At 34.2% G+C, this 15,869-nt stretch overlaps 1 protein-coding gene across 1 annotated transcript in view; it reads left to right on the forward strand.

The window, feature by feature from the left end:
* Positions 1–240: 240 nt before the first annotated feature.
* LOC111619753 (multidrug resistance-associated protein 4-like) overlaps positions 241–15,869 on the forward strand; it is a 55,199-nt gene continuing 39,570 nt past the window's right edge. The window contains exons 1-6 of the mRNA XM_023361572.1: positions 241–373; positions 650–899; positions 9,626–9,739; positions 10,565–10,651; positions 11,951–12,142; positions 15,455–15,549. Coding sequence (XP_023217340.1) covers positions 657–899; positions 9,626–9,739; positions 10,565–10,651; positions 11,951–12,142; positions 15,455–15,549 — 731 coding nt within the window. The 5' untranslated portion in view covers positions 241–373; positions 650–656. The remainder of the gene's footprint in view (positions 374–649; positions 900–9,625; positions 9,740–10,564; positions 10,652–11,950; positions 12,143–15,454; positions 15,550–15,869) is intronic.

The following is a 15,869-nucleotide window of genomic DNA, read 5'->3' on the forward strand; positions in this document are numbered from 1 at the left end:
AATTAAAATAATACGTATTGTTATATCAATAAAAAAATAATTCTCTCGTAATTTAAATCAATAGAACTGTATTTTAATTGTAAGAATTATAAAAATTCTACAAATTTTAAATACACTAAATACAGAAATTGCAATAAAAGTCTCCGATTATCCTTAAATATTTGATAAATCTTTACCATTTAATTTTATATATTTTTACAACAAAGCATATGTATGTTCGAATCATTATTTAATAATGATAGATTACAAGCAGCTATATTGGGAGACGAAAGATTGAACCTGTTGAACGAGATGATTGCTGATATGAGATTAATTAAGATGTACTGTACACCTGGGAATTGCCGTATGCTGCATTAATAGAGAAAATCAGAGAGTAAGTTTAGTAATTACATATAAATACAGTAAAACCTGTGAAACACCGAAATGAATAATATGATTCCACCGAAACGGAAAAAATTTTCACAATGAATCTTTTTCTATTTAAAAGAACTCCTCTTTCAAATGAATGTTACCACATCATAAAAATATACGATTCTGTATGATATCGGTGTATGCAGTTTTACTGTATTTTTGTCACGCTAAATTACTTTTCTTAAAATAATTTATGTCAAGTTGTAAAATTATTATTAATTCATTTTGATATTTGCAGGAAGGAAATGAAGAAAGTTCGAATGTTTTTGTATACAAGAGAAATATCATTAATATTGGGATATCCTATATCGAAATTATTTACTTCCCTCACATACCTTACATTCGTTTTAAATGGAGGTAAATTAAATGCCGAAATTATATTTGTCACTATGGCATTTTCCTTTCACATCTACAGTAAAACTGTTAAGACATTTTCTCTAGCACTGAATGTAGTAGCCGAAATTTTGGTTTCGTTGAAAAGATTTCAGGTAATGAACAGTTTCAAAAAATATTGCTTTAAAATTTTATTACTATACAATTAATTTAGAAATACTTGAAAAATGTTAATATATTATTAGGAAACGTATTGTTATTATAAATAGTAATTTTAAAACAAAATTTGAAAAAAAACAAAAATCAGGTCCAAACAGAAAAAATTATTCGAACAGAGCGATTTTCTAACCAGAATTGCATAATAAAATAAAATTGAAGACAAAACTGTCCAAAAAGGATCACCATTTATTACTTGTGTTCCAAGACTAACACATTTTTGGCGACTGACCTTTCTTTTTAGGCTACTTGTCGCCGGAAAGTTTAAAAAAAGCCTTTTAAAAACACAAAACACATCCAATTAAAATTTTTAAAAATTTCTGAAAAAGGTACTGGTGACATACAGTTGTCTTGCTTACTTCCATCATACTTCTTTTGGGGTTTCTTCTGCCTTTTATCTACTAAAGATTAGCACTGGAAAATGTAAATTTTTAGAAAAGTTGCCCACTGGTTGTCTTCAATTTTATTTTATTAGAAATAATTCTCAATCGGACGAACTTTTACAGCAGAATTGCATAATTAAACAGAAAATTAAAATGTCACTTGTAAACAGAATCAAGGGTATCGCAATTCAGCTTGGGAAAGTAAACTGCAACTTAAGATATTTTATTTTATTTTCATTGAATGAACATCCATTTCCCCGTATGGGGATCAGTCATCCTTGTTCTGCCTGCAGCACCACAAGGAGAACGATTCATTTAATTAACTTATTGAATACAAAGAAACGTTATACAAACTACAAAGAAATTATATAACACTAGCAGATAAGCCCGGCGTTGCTCGGGCAAAAATAACGATAGCGAAGATTACGATCGTTATAATCAATCTTACCCATTTTCAAAGAATACAAGAATTTGGTCCCGCTGTTTCGCACTAATTAGAGAACTTTTAGATGGGTTTAAAAATGTTTGATTTCCCGCAAAATCGAAAATAAACTACATCTGCGCCTGTAAATTTTGCATGTCGCTTTCTCTTAAACACTTCATTGTTACTTAACACTCACATTCTTAACACTTCCATTGTTGATACTTCCATTGTCGAAGTCTTAATCCCATTTCTCTCTCCCTGGGAGGGAATTTCGAAAAATCCCTTCTTAGTGTGCGTTTTAGTGCGAAGGCCTGAAGTTCCTTGGCAAGGTTTCTGTCACAGAGTAGGTGATAAAGTTCTAGAGTTGCGAATCTCGTGTTTTGTTCGTGAAGCAGTCTTAAGTCCATTCTTTCTCTTTCGTATCTATAGCAGTTCAGAAGTATACGTTATACGTCTTGAATTTCCTCCCCACAATCACAGACTGCAGTGTGCCTTTTGACAAATCTTTCTAAGTACTCACCACTATCACAGTGTCCAGTATAATGTTGACTTGATATAAAATTGACTTGAAGCCAATGTATGTCTTTGATTTGTTCCTCAATACTCGGCAGAAGCCAGAATGTGTGTCTGCCCTTGCTGGAATAGGTCCATCTTTCTTCCCATTCCATATTAGTCTCGTCTGTAATAATCTTTTTAATACTCGAAAGAGAAATTTTCCCATTAGTCGCAACTGTTAAGTGCGCAGCCTCTTTGGCTAGGAGGTGTTCATTTCTATCTATACCGCTATGGGCTTTAACCTATCTGACTTTAATATGCATTACGTTTTTGTTTATCATGTTTTTGATGTTCAGAGCTGTTACGTTTGTGTCTACAAATTGTTGGAGAGCACAGATAGCTGACCGACTATCCGTGTTAACAATTACTAGGCCTTCTGTCCCAAGAAAAATCACACATTCAATAGCACGTTCAATTGCTAACAGTTCCGCTTGGTAAACTGTACAGTAGTCTTTAAGCCTGTACTTTCTTGCATGAATTTCTTCTCCATCATGCATTGCCAAAAAGGCTGCACCCACACATTCTGATGTGTGGCTCACAGATGGCTCACAGGTGTGTGGGTGCTGCCAAAAAGGCTGCACCCACACACCTGTGAGCCATCTGTATACAGCTCAATTTCGCCTCTTTCCTCATTATCAGCTATTTTTATCGCTTTTCGTTCAGGCAGGTTGGGCAACGTTATTGAGGAGGGCTTCAGGTCTATTTCTTCTTTTGCAAACTATTTCCTGCCTATATGTATGTTGTATCCCCTTCTGCAATGACTTATTCGTTCAAGAGTAAGTCTATTGGTGGAGTACCTGCTACAACCAGCAATGCATCAGTAAATGTGGTCCGAAATGCTCTTGTAATTCTCAGTAGCGCACATCTTTGTGCACTATATATCTTCTTTCTTACTACTTCTTTCTCTGCTGCCACGTGCCAGGCAGCTGCTGCATATGTTAAACTTGTGTGAAAGCTTCTTTATATATAATTTCTATGGCTTCTCTATTCAGGCCCCATGTAGCTTTGGCCACCCTTGCGAAAGCGTTGAACATGATGATACATTTGTTTCTAGTCGATACAGTGTGAGGGAGCCAACTTAATCTGTTATCTAGTATCACGCCTAAATATTTGAGTTGTTTCTCTACTTTAATATTGTCTCTTCCCATCTTTATCATAGGGCATCTCTTGTATAGGTCTGGAGTACGACCTTTTGTATAGATTATCGCTTTGGTCTTTTTAACGTTAAGATAGGTGAGTTTGAGTTTTTCACCTGTCTTAATTATCTCGCCAAACACATGATTTCCAGTTTGTTCTATGTCCCTGCGAGAGAATGCACTAAAGATAATTATAGTGTCATCGGCATACGCCATCTACAAGATGCCTGACCCTTTATCGATTCTTAATTTTAATTAATTAATTAAAGAATTGTTAATAGGCCAAGTTCCAAAATAATGGTCCCGAGTTTTAACCCTGAGGACATCCTCTGTCAAGGTCCCTGGTTATCTTTCCACTGTTTGTACAGTAGCTGACTTTCCTATTATGGAGGTAGTGTTTGACGACATAATATATGTTCTTTGGACATTCTGCCTCTCGTAAAGATTGTATAATTAGGGGCTACCACTCATGGTCAAAGGCCCCTTTGATGTTAAGGCTGATTTCGCAGCAACACTTGTACTTGGTTAAGTTCCATTCTATCTCTTTAACTACTGTGCAGATAATGTCCTCTGTGCTTTTGTTTGGAAGGAACCCGTATTGTTTGACACTTAAGAACTTGTTCATTGTAATGTGCGTCCTGATCCTTTGACTAAGTAATCTAGATCTTTGCCGAGTATTAGTAAGAGGCTGATAGGCCTATAGCTTTTCGCTTCACTTTTGATCAATTCATCCCCTTTCGGTATAGTGACCAATTTCGCTTCCTTCCAAATTGTCGGGAAAAGAATTTAAATTCAAGGCACAGGCTGTATACTTACATCATATATTCTGGGCTTGTCTCCGAGACTTTATATACTATCTCGATTACTATTCTCTCAAGGCCCCGTGCCTTGCCTGGCTTCAATCTGCACACTGCATTTCGTATCTCTTCCTTAGTAAATTTTTGGTCCATCAGGCTTCTGTATTCATTCTCGCCTTTTTCTCTTATCTGTCTGTGTTTTAGAGTGTCTGTTTCTGGTTCGTCCCGAGGGACGATTGTGTCCATTCATTTCTGTATTGTGTTCTCGACCCCTTTCAGTATAAGTTTTTCTCTCTCGAATGGCAGTAAGAAAAGTCAGGGTTTTTAATTTGCCTACACAGGCCTTCTAAATAAAGCTTCATGGCTTCGCACAGCTCTCAGTGCAAAATTCTTGCCATGATTGCAATTTTCTAGTTTTTATTATGTGTTTATAGACCTTGCTACTATTAAGATATTCTCTTTTTTCTCTGCTCTTTCAACGTCGTTCCTGGTCCTTTGAAACCTTTGTTTCAGTCTGTTATTTCTTCTTCTCATATCTGTTAAATCGTTTGACCACCAAGGCACTGCTTTTTGATTTTTTCTCTTCCTTTGAATACGTTCTTTGCAGGCCACTAAAAGTCTCTAATTAAAGTCAGTAAACACTTGTTCAGATGTAATCTTGTCAAAGCAATTTTGTAGGTTGGTTATATTCATAACTCTTTCTATCATGGTTTGGAATAAGGGCCAGTTCGCTTTGCTTATGGCAAATTGGGTACTATCTTCACTTATCATCTCTTTGACGATTCCTGCTTCAAAGAGTATATAACTATGATCGTTAAGACTACATAGCGGTGATACATGCCAAGTAAACGGTGAGACTTTGGTTAGTGCGCTGCTGTTGCAGATGATTAGGTCTATCCAACTCTGACTTGTTGCAGCTTAAAATGTTGGTAGAGAGTCTAGTTGATTCAGTAGGTATAGTCCGTTAGCATTTATAAATTCTAGGATTTGGTTTGCTTTCTCATCATGACTCGGGCCACCCGACAACTCTGAATGTGCATTTAGGTCCTCGTAGATAATGATATGCTTATGCGGGAAACATTTAATCAGTTTATCCACTTAATGTAGTACTTGATTTAGATCATTTGTTATCGGGCAGTAGGCAGATATGAACAGATAGTTACTGAGGCTGTTTCCTACTTCAAGGCAGATTAGGAATTAGTTGTTTTCCTCAGTATGAAAAACCACCAGAACATCTCGGTTTCTGATGATAGCAGCGGTAAATGGATGATAGTCCCTGTTGAAGAATGTTCTATAAGTTGTCCTTAAACAGGCTGGTATTCCTCTTTGATAGTATGGTTCACGTATTAGAGCCATATCAACTTTTTCAAGTGTCCTACAAAGTGCGGATGTATCACTGATTGATCTCTGCACATTTACTTGTATAATTTTTAGCAATATGTTTTCTATTTGTTCGTTGGGATTAATTCCCACAATCAGTCTTAGCAATCAGCATCTTCCTGACACTTTGCATCAGTCGACAGATCTTTGAGCAGGCATTATAATTAAAGTTTTTCAGTTTTTCCCTCTAACAATTAACACATTCTGCTTTTTCTTTGTGAGTACGGTCTTTGTACTTATTTCTCTGGCCACCTTGGCGATAAGTGGGCTTTTTTCTTGACAATATTTTGCGATATGTTCAATTTGGCAGCACTGGAAACATTGGATAACGGAGATATGATCATTCATATCAAACATGAACCAATCCAGGTTAACTTTCTTTACTTTCAGTATTAGTCTTCTTATTTCTGGGCTCACTTAAATGACCCAGTTAGTCGTTTGCTTGTTCATGTTTCCAAATTGGAATCTTACTTCTGTTTGGTTACGGAATTCAGTTTCTGTTATTTTACTGTTACGTATCTCATTTTGTTCGTACAGAAATTCGAAGATTTCTTCTTTGGGGAGATCTGTTACCACTCCATAGCAAACTATACGTGGCTTTCTATTAAATGGTTCCTTTGTCTTCAACCCTATTTTCGATTTGATTGCTTTCCTGAGTTTTTTGTTTTCCTCTGGTGGTCCCATTTCAATCGCTATTCCTCCTCTCTTCAGTTTCCGGATGGCTTGTATCCCAATTCCCATTTGTTTGGGATTGATATGTTTCTTTAACTTCTCTTTGGTCTTTTCTGCATCTGTATTTTCTTTCTCCGGTTCCACCAGAAAAATTTTTTTCTTGGTTTTAAGGCCTTCCGTGCTGATACTTGGGCATAGCAGCGTCCGACGTTTCCCCTTGTCTTAAGTACTTTATCTATCTTTTCATGTAGACTGTCCACTGCTACTTGCATCAGATCAGGTGGCTTCTGCTTTAGAAGTTCAATGATCCAGTCTATTTGACCGCAAACGAAAGTAACATTTTCACCTGTACCGAGTCTACGAGTGTTATTCTCGTTCATGTAATCTTTCACATTTTCGCGGATGCTTTCCGCTATCTTCACTCGCCTGTCTTCCTCCATCACTTCCATTTTTCCTTAAAAAGACACCTCATCTTTTGACTCGGAGACGTTGGACTTTTGGCCATAGTCCTGAGAGGACTGTTTAAATGTTTACTAAAAGACGCAGTAGTTCTTTTGTTTCACCCTTGCCGGTTACTTAGGGGAAACGTGCCTAATTCGTACTTGCGCCTAATTCGTACTTCGCTTATATCTTGACTCCCGTAATAACTATTAGTGTCTCTAGTAGCAAAAGAAGTAAATAACAATCGGTCATATTACCATCTGACAGACAACACACTGTTAATCTGCTCCCGACAAAAATATTGAAAAAAAAGTTTTTTCAACTTTTTTGTGATATTTTTGCACATTTCGTATGAAATTTCTTCAAATTGGATCGTATGTAAGTTTTTTAACTATGTGTGATGTATTAGTGCGTACTTTTGTGATTTCATCTGAAATGATGAAACATGCGTATCTGTTGCCAAATTTTTTGGCGACTAGTGTAAAATTTGTCCGACTCTTGCGCCTATTTCGTACTCGAGGCATGTTCTTAAAACGTACTGGTACGATTTAGGAAAACCATTTTAGATGAATGTCACAATAAGCTATTACCGATTCGTAAAGTTATTTTTTTTCTACGTTTCTGATTTAAAAAATAACCGCAAAAGTTCAAAACAAATTAAAGCTTAATCGTCTTTAATTTTAGAACAACATGTCAAAAAGAAAATATAATTCTTCGAGTAAAGAAAATATGAAAGAACCGATTAAAAAATATAATGATGGGACCTTATAATTTAACGAAGTTTTAGTGTATATAATGTATCGAAATTGACATTTAGACGACAGTTACAAGGACTGAATACACATCAAAGATAGGTCATTTTTCAAATCAATAAAACTGAATTTTAGTGCTGCTTGCGCATCGTGGATGCAAAGCATCCTGGTTCCTTATTAAAGCATATCCTCGAGCCGTTTGTATGGACAAAGGAATGCATGGCTTCGAATGTTGCGGATTGTGGCCTCGCAATCGCTTTAAGATCGGGGATGAGGAATATGTTGTTCTTGACGAAGATGCTAATCTAAGTGAATCGGCAGAAGTCTCCCAGAATCTGGCAACTGAAAGGCAGCAAGAACAAACAGATACTTTAATATGGATACAATTTCTGTAATTACTCAGGATTTTTTTATTTCTTCTTAAATGAAGTTAAGACTATTTACAAAAATATAAAATTTTTGAGTCTATCTTAATCCTTTATTTACACCACCCCAGAAGTAACAGTCAACATGGGTTTTTTTCTTTTTGAAGAANTTATATTTTTGTAAATAGTCTTAACTTCATTTAAGAAGAAATATAAAAATCCTGAGTAATTACAGAAATTGTATCCATATGCAAATTAAGTAAGGATAACTCGTAACTACCACCAGAGGGCCTGAAGCAGTTAAAAATGGATAAGGACAATGTGGTGAGAAGAATTCTTCATGTTTTTAATGTAAAGTGTCAGATCCTAAAACAGAAGGCTGACACTTGATCGTTTTTAACATTGTGAATTGTTTTTTACTGTTTATTTACCTTTGTTTTTAAGAAGAATATTCTTCAAAAAGAAAAAAACCCATGTTGACTGTTACTTATGGGGTGGTGTAAAAAAAAAAAGGATTAAGATAGACTCAAAAATTTTATATTTTTGTAAATAGTCTTAACTTCATTTAAGAAGGCAGATACTTTAACGTGTGTGGCACAATCCAATCAGACTACTGAGCAAGAACAGACTGAAGAAGTTGATTCTCCACAACTTCCTGAGGTACCGACAACTCACCCTTCGGAAAAACAGCGAGATCAATGTCTAGAAGAGAAAGCGAAGGAATGTTCTTTAGGTATGAAAGTAAACATTTCTAATACAGAGACAGTTCGAGCGACATTTGAAATAATTTCTCCACTACGTGGTATTCTTGGAATTATAAGAAGAAAAACGTATGAAAGAATCTTGGTTCGAAGAAAAGCAAAACTACTAAAATATCACAAAAGGAAAATAAAAAAAACAGGGAAGTGAAAATATCAGTTGGTACTGCAAATTATGCCAAGAAGACGTAAAAGAAAGTATGATCAAATGCATACAATATGAGATACGGGTACATGAACTTTGCGCAGGAACCATTAAAAAACAACGGATTACAACTGCGATGACTGCCAAAAATTGGCGAAGACCATTTGCCGAATTTGTTAAGAGTTAATATACACACGTATTAATACATTATTGATAAAGATTCTTAAGACTGCAAATCAATGATAGGATCTCAAAGTACGATTTAAGAATATATCAGTACGATTTAAGACGAATGTTCCTAAATCGTACTTTTTTAGTGTTTTTTTTTAAATTGTTTATTTTTCAGAAGTTTATAAGATTTATGCTAAATTTTACTATTGTAGTGATAAAATATTTCCCAAATAAAAGTTACGTAAAATAAAAAATAATTTGTGTTTATTAATTTCGATAATATGATAGTTTTTCCTTAAGTGGTACGAATTAGGCAAGTTTACCCTACAGGCAGGACCTCGGGAAAGTGCAACTCTGCTTACCCGTGGAAATGTAAACAATGCATTACAAAAAAGCTAGCTGACAAGAACACAGGCAAATAAACGCCGAAAAGACAGTCAAATCGCTCACCAAAAACGCACTACATAACAATCGGCCACCCAGCCCTGCAGCTTAAGATTATAAATATATAAGAAAAATTCTTAAAACTTTTGAATATATCATCATTTCTTATCGAAAAATATTGCAAATTGAAATTATTTAACGGCCTTGCAAGGCCTTGTGGTATATGCAGAGTTAATCGCCTATCTGAAAACTGTGTGGATACTTTCATTGAAAAGGCTAACATTTTTCGAATTTTAATTTAGGATTTTCTCCTCCTTGAAGAAAACGAGAGCAATGCAGTGAAAATTGTAGACGAAGGAGCAAATTTAACCGAATCTGGAATATGGATGGATAATGTTACAGCTGCGTGGAAAAAAGTAATTCATAGTTACAATTTTAATAAAATAACAACATTTCAAATTGTAATAATTTTACAAGTAATGAAAAAGTTTAACGGTTGAAATGGTATTAGAAAATTCAATTTTGCAGGTGTTTTTATTCGTGTCAAGCATACTTTCTTACCATTATTTTTATAAAAATATAAATTGCCTTACTGATATTTTTAGGAATTTATTACTATAACGTTGTTACACTGATTGTATGGAATTACAAGAAAATAACAATAGTGGTGCTGCTTTTAAGAAAGTGTCGATACAAAAGTGTACTTTACGCTAAACATCATGTGGAAAAATCAAAATTGAAAACCGTCAGAGAGCATTGTATTTTTGATGGTTATATATTTTGCATATAGTTCCGAAAATATTCTTTTGCAGTTCAGCTCCAATGGCCAATCAGAAACTACAAATGCTACTCATCATGCGATTAACACATATTAATTTGTGGTAATCCTTTAAGTAAACATCAATGTTATGAAACTTGAAATTTTTAAAATTCATGTTATATTAACTTGAATCGAGGCAGCTTTAAATAACACTGTCTCTAGTCAATGATCATCGAATATTTAACGAATATATTAAAGTAAAAATACAAACATAATTAAAAAAGTTTATGAAAACGGATTTTTAGTCTATGTTTATCATCAATAATAAAGACAATATAATCTAGTTTGATTTTAAGTTTGATAAATTTTTAAAAACTTCTCTTTTAAATAATATAATACTGCCATTATCACAAATTAATTTATAGTATATTTTTAGTTTAAGGTTAATTGTATATATTTTAGTAAATTTTCCTTTTAAAAGGAGTCTGAGCCATCATTGAATAAAATTTCGTTCACCATGAACACTGGAGAACACTTTATTGTTGTAGGTCCTGTTGGATCAGGAAAGGTAAATATCTGGTTTTTGCAGTTTTACATTTTTAATGAATTACATGCTGTATGATTTTCATATTGTTTAGAAAGCAGTGGTGTATCGGACTTCGAATTTAATTGAGTCTAGGAGGCCGGTCGAAGTTTGATCCATTTTTTTTTCTGTTAAAAATGACGGAAACAGATTTCATTCAGTCCCGGATCCCTGAAAAATATTCATCTCTATAAACTTAAAACATCAAATACACCTTAATCAATATAAAATAACCCAACCTAATTCCATAATGATAAATTGAAATACAAAAACAAACAAAATGCGGAAATACTATGAAATAAAATGACAATTGCATTAACATCGAATTATGGACTTCGACCTCTTTTCCATTGTCGCTAGATCCACACGAAATTAATCTCGTTTGCAATGGTTCATAAAAAAAGGTTATTGGACGGAACATAAATAAATAATAATACTAACGTCAATTAATACAGCTCTCCCTTGATAGTCCGACAGATATGGGATCAAAGAGGTGTTGGATTACCAAAAGTGTCCGGATTACCGAAAATAATTACATACTTTGCATTGTTTTGCTAGCAGTAGCTTACATATTTCCTACTCGAACTGTTCGAACGGAACTGCTCACAGAAAACACAAAAAATGTGTGTCATCGTGTAAAAATTGGATGGGGAGATTCATGTCGCGACATGCTTCTGTGCAAAGAGACACGTAACGGGGACGGGTACCTTGACAGGAGGTGCGTTGGACTACTGAGCATGTCGGATTAAAAATCGTCGGACTATCAAGGGAGAGCTGTATAACTTAATCACTAAATACGTAGAAGATACGTATTGTGTGCAGAAGGGGATAAATTACAAACTATGAATTTTATATTGCACATTTCTTTCTCATATTGAATTTTTATACCCAACATAAAGATGAATATGAGAATTCAATAAAAAAGCAATTCAATATAAAAAATCATATATCGCATACCCCACAGTATACAATATGTATCTACTACGTATTTAAATTAATGATTATGTTAAATGTATTGATGTTAGTATTATTATTTATTAATTTATTTATAACATCGATAAAAAAAATGCATTCCTGAAAATCCACATTGTCACAGAACTAATTACCATTTTCGGTAATGAAATAATGGTGTGTGACGTACTTTTCTTTGCGCATACATGTTATTTAAAAGTAATTAATAAGATAAACATTTTGATATAAAAGCTTTGCAGTTGTTTTTGTAACTACATTATAAATGCAGTGAATTTCAAATCAATTAGTAAAACAATTTATTAATTTACTTAGACGTCTTTGTTAATGTCGATGTTGGGAGAGATTCCAATTACTTTCGGTAAAGCGTCGGTGAAAGGAAAGATCGCTTACGCTTCTCAAGAACCTTGGGTATTTAACGCAACAATCAAAGAAAATATCTTGTTCGAAGAAAAATATGAAGACGAGAAATATAGAAAAATTTTGCATATAACGGCTCTAGAAAAGGTAAGAAAGTGGTTTTACTTGTTTTCACCGAAACTTTAGATTATTTACATCGATTGAAAAGAAAAAAAAACTTTTACCACAAATACAAATAAAACACAAATTACTCCTTATATATTTAATTAATGTATCAGAATAAATGTTCAATGAGTTTCTTCTCAGAATGTTGACAACATTTCAATTAAGATTATTACAAAGTGTAAATAATATTTTTCAATTTTATATTTCAGTTTGGTTTTCAGCAAATGTCAAAAACATAACTACATTATCAGTGCAAAATATTATTGCAATTCAATCTTCATTTTTAGTTTTCTGCTAGTTGTAGCAAGTCCAGTGAATACTATTTTTCTTCGAGCCTACTATCTCATGTGCTCTTTTCTTTAGGTCCTTACAACTACCTTCTTCTAAGGTAACCGCCATTTTAATTTTTTTCCTCCCTGGTTTCTCTTTACCTTCAACGATTCCTTACATAAAATCATTTGTAATTCTTCGTATCGCTCATCTGCTCCATGCAATTATCTTTTCTCTTCTTTATTGTCTAAAATATGCCTTTTTACCCCCTCCTGTCAGGACTTTATTACAGTCGACCCCTCTATAACGTGGGTTCCTATAACGGAATTTCCTATAACGTAGCGAAAAAATTGTAGCAATATTCGTATAAAGGAACTCCTAAAACGTCGTCGCTGACTCGTGTCGCCACAAGATTGATAGAATCTGGACCAATAGTGGATGAGCAGCCAAACTACTTTCCTCCGCCCTGCGCCACGCTACGGATTGTTTAGGCGGCTAAATTGAGTTTGCTGTCGTCTGTACAGTATTATATATAAATTATATATAAATTAGGTACTGTACATATAATTATATATTAATTGTATATAAATTAGGTACTGTACATATAATTATATATTAGTTATATATAAATTAGGTACTGTATATATAATTATATATTAACTTAATTTATTGTAACTTTATTATAATTATATATATGCTTTCTGCCGCCTGGCAACACGCTACGGAGATTTTAGGCTAGTAAGTTGAGTTTATTATCGTCTGTACAGTATGTAAATTAGGTACCGTAAGTCTAATACAGCACTAATTTTATACATTTCTTGTGAAAGAAACACTTCTTATTCAACGGCCATAAAAATTATTTATATTAATGATGTCTCCAAAGGTCAAGTTATTTTTATGCGAAAAATTCGTTATTAGAAATCGCGGCCGCCGTTTAATGTGCTGTTCCGCGATGAAAACCAGCTTTAAGCAACGGCGTAGTCGAACGGTACACACTCGGTAAGTAATCCTATAATTTTTTGTTTATAGCATAGTTTATACAGATTATTCCCAAAAAATTATACGTGTTTTGGAAATGTTGAGTCGAATTAGTCTAGAATCGGTTAATTTTATAGAAGAAAACCTTTCGAACAGCCTTAGTCCGTAAAGTTCCCACCTATCGGGCTGCGATTGGCTCATGTATTTAATCATTCCTACAACGTAAAATTCGATAAACGTGGAACGTATCTAAGCGTTATAGGGGTCTACTGTATTTGTCACGTCACCTTATCGTTTCATCTGGTCTTCTCTATTTTTCTCCACAGCGAAATCTTTTGGGTATTTATTCTATTGTATTATTTTAATTATACAAGTTTCAATACCATAGAGGACAAACCTCCAGATATAGCGTTTGAATAGCCTTTTCTGTTAATTGTAATTTCAAAGGCCCACACAAATTTGTATTCAGTTTACTAAATGCTTTTTTTGCCACACCGATTTTACTCCTGATTTTTTTTATTCTCTTGACCTAGAGTCAAGCCACGCACCAGGTATCTAAACCTGTTTACTTCTTTCATCCTGTCATCATTTATATAGATGTGAGCTCGCGGATTTTTATGGGTTCATAAAAATCTAAATTTTCTGTTAATTGTAAGTATCTTCGGAAAAAACCCTAAGAATTTGAACTAGATCGGATTTCACCGATTGTATAACAACTGGCTGAAAAAGTTTACACTTACGTGTGAAGAATGCACCATCATGGTCAACAACAGTCGATGACGTGTCAGCTCTCTCGCGACAAGGATATAAAAAGGGAGACCACCAGAAGTTCGGGAGTTCGCTCACGTAGGTTATATTGGGTCATAGTGATTTCACGTCTCCCGCATCGTTAGAAGACATCGACCAATCTTGCATAAAGAACTTTTGTTGCCACATATTGTACTTGGAAGTAATTATTTTTAACCAGCGAACTCTCTCTCTACACATATAGGAATAGTTGTTAGAATAAACCCTTTAGAAAAAGGATAGATTGTATAATTGCCATAAGCGTACTTATGTTAACTACATTTATTCTTACATGTAGCTGACCTATTGTAACCTTTTGTATTGCTTAGTTAGTTCTGTAATAAATGCTTGTGTAGTTAAACCTGTTTCCTCTCAATTAAGGACGCCTGCCGACTTACCGACGCACTTCCCACTCGATTTACCTTCCTAGCCATCCAACAGACCGCGAGATCGGGTTTTACCAGCCTGTGCCGATTAAGTGGTCAGTCGGAGATTAACCCCTGACCCACGGCTTATCTCACATTGGTGTCAGGGTGAGGTGAAGCCAACTTCTAGGCGTTTGACAGGTTTGTCCGTCTGAGACAGTGTCCGCGGAACGCAAATTTTGTCCGCCATAAACATGTTTTCAAAGTTTAGACATAGCATCATAGCGTTAGAATGGAAGGCGAAAATTTGAGAGCTACACTCGGAGGACTGAGTGGTTTAGTCCCCTTGCTGCCTAGTTTTTCTGGCAAGCCAGAGGATCTATGCATAAGCGGGTTTTTCGAATCATTGGCGGATATAGCAAAGCTAGCTGCTTGGAAAAAAGCACAGATGTTAGCGATAGCTAAATTGAGACTAACAGGAATCATACATGAATTTGTTAGGAAGGATCATAGGATTAAGTAACAATAGAAGTGTCAACAATGAAAATGTTACGTAACAATGGAATTGTTAAGAGAAAGCGACGTGCAATACGCAGATGCAGTTTTTTTCGTTTTTGCAAGAAATCGAACATATTTTTAGACCCATCTAAAAATTCTCTAAGGGGACCCAATTCTTGCATTCTGTGAAAACGAGTAAGGTTGACTGTAACGTAATAATCTTTATCTTAGTTATCGTTACTTTTGCCCGAGCAACGCCGGGCCCACCTGCTAGTTATCTAATATAATACTGAATATCAATAAAAATTCTGTTTACTTAAGATAAAGTTGTAAATGCAGATTAAGTAAAACATAATTATCTTGAATTTATATTTATTTATACTTTTACGTGTTTTAGGATATAAGCTTATTTCCTAAAGGAGATTTGACTGTTGTAGGAGAAAGAGGAGTGATAATGAGCGGTGGGCAGAAAGCAAGAATTAATTTAGCAAGGTAAATTAGGCTGTATTCTAACGTTACTGTACCATGATTGCAAAATACAGATTTCAATCTTAATGCGAATAAGATAAATTAACTCTAATCAAAACATTTTACAAATTTGAAGTTACAGTTATGTGAATATATTGTTTTTAAATTTAAGTTTTAATTACTGACAACAAATATTATTCAAAAAACCTAGAAACGAAAGATGCATAACTTTTCTGACTGTTATAAATTTTAATTAAAAAAACTATTATCATGCAAAAAATAAAATCTTATGTGTCACCATCTCTGATCAGATTTTCTTTTAAATTTTTTTATATTTACTTACC

Source organism: Centruroides sculpturatus, unplaced genomic scaffold (assembly GCF_000671375.1).
Source record: "Centruroides sculpturatus isolate CEXI.00-Female unplaced genomic scaffold, Cexi_2.0 scaffold88, whole genome shotgun sequence".
Taxonomy (NCBI): domain Eukaryota; kingdom Metazoa; phylum Arthropoda; class Arachnida; order Scorpiones; family Buthidae; genus Centruroides; species Centruroides sculpturatus.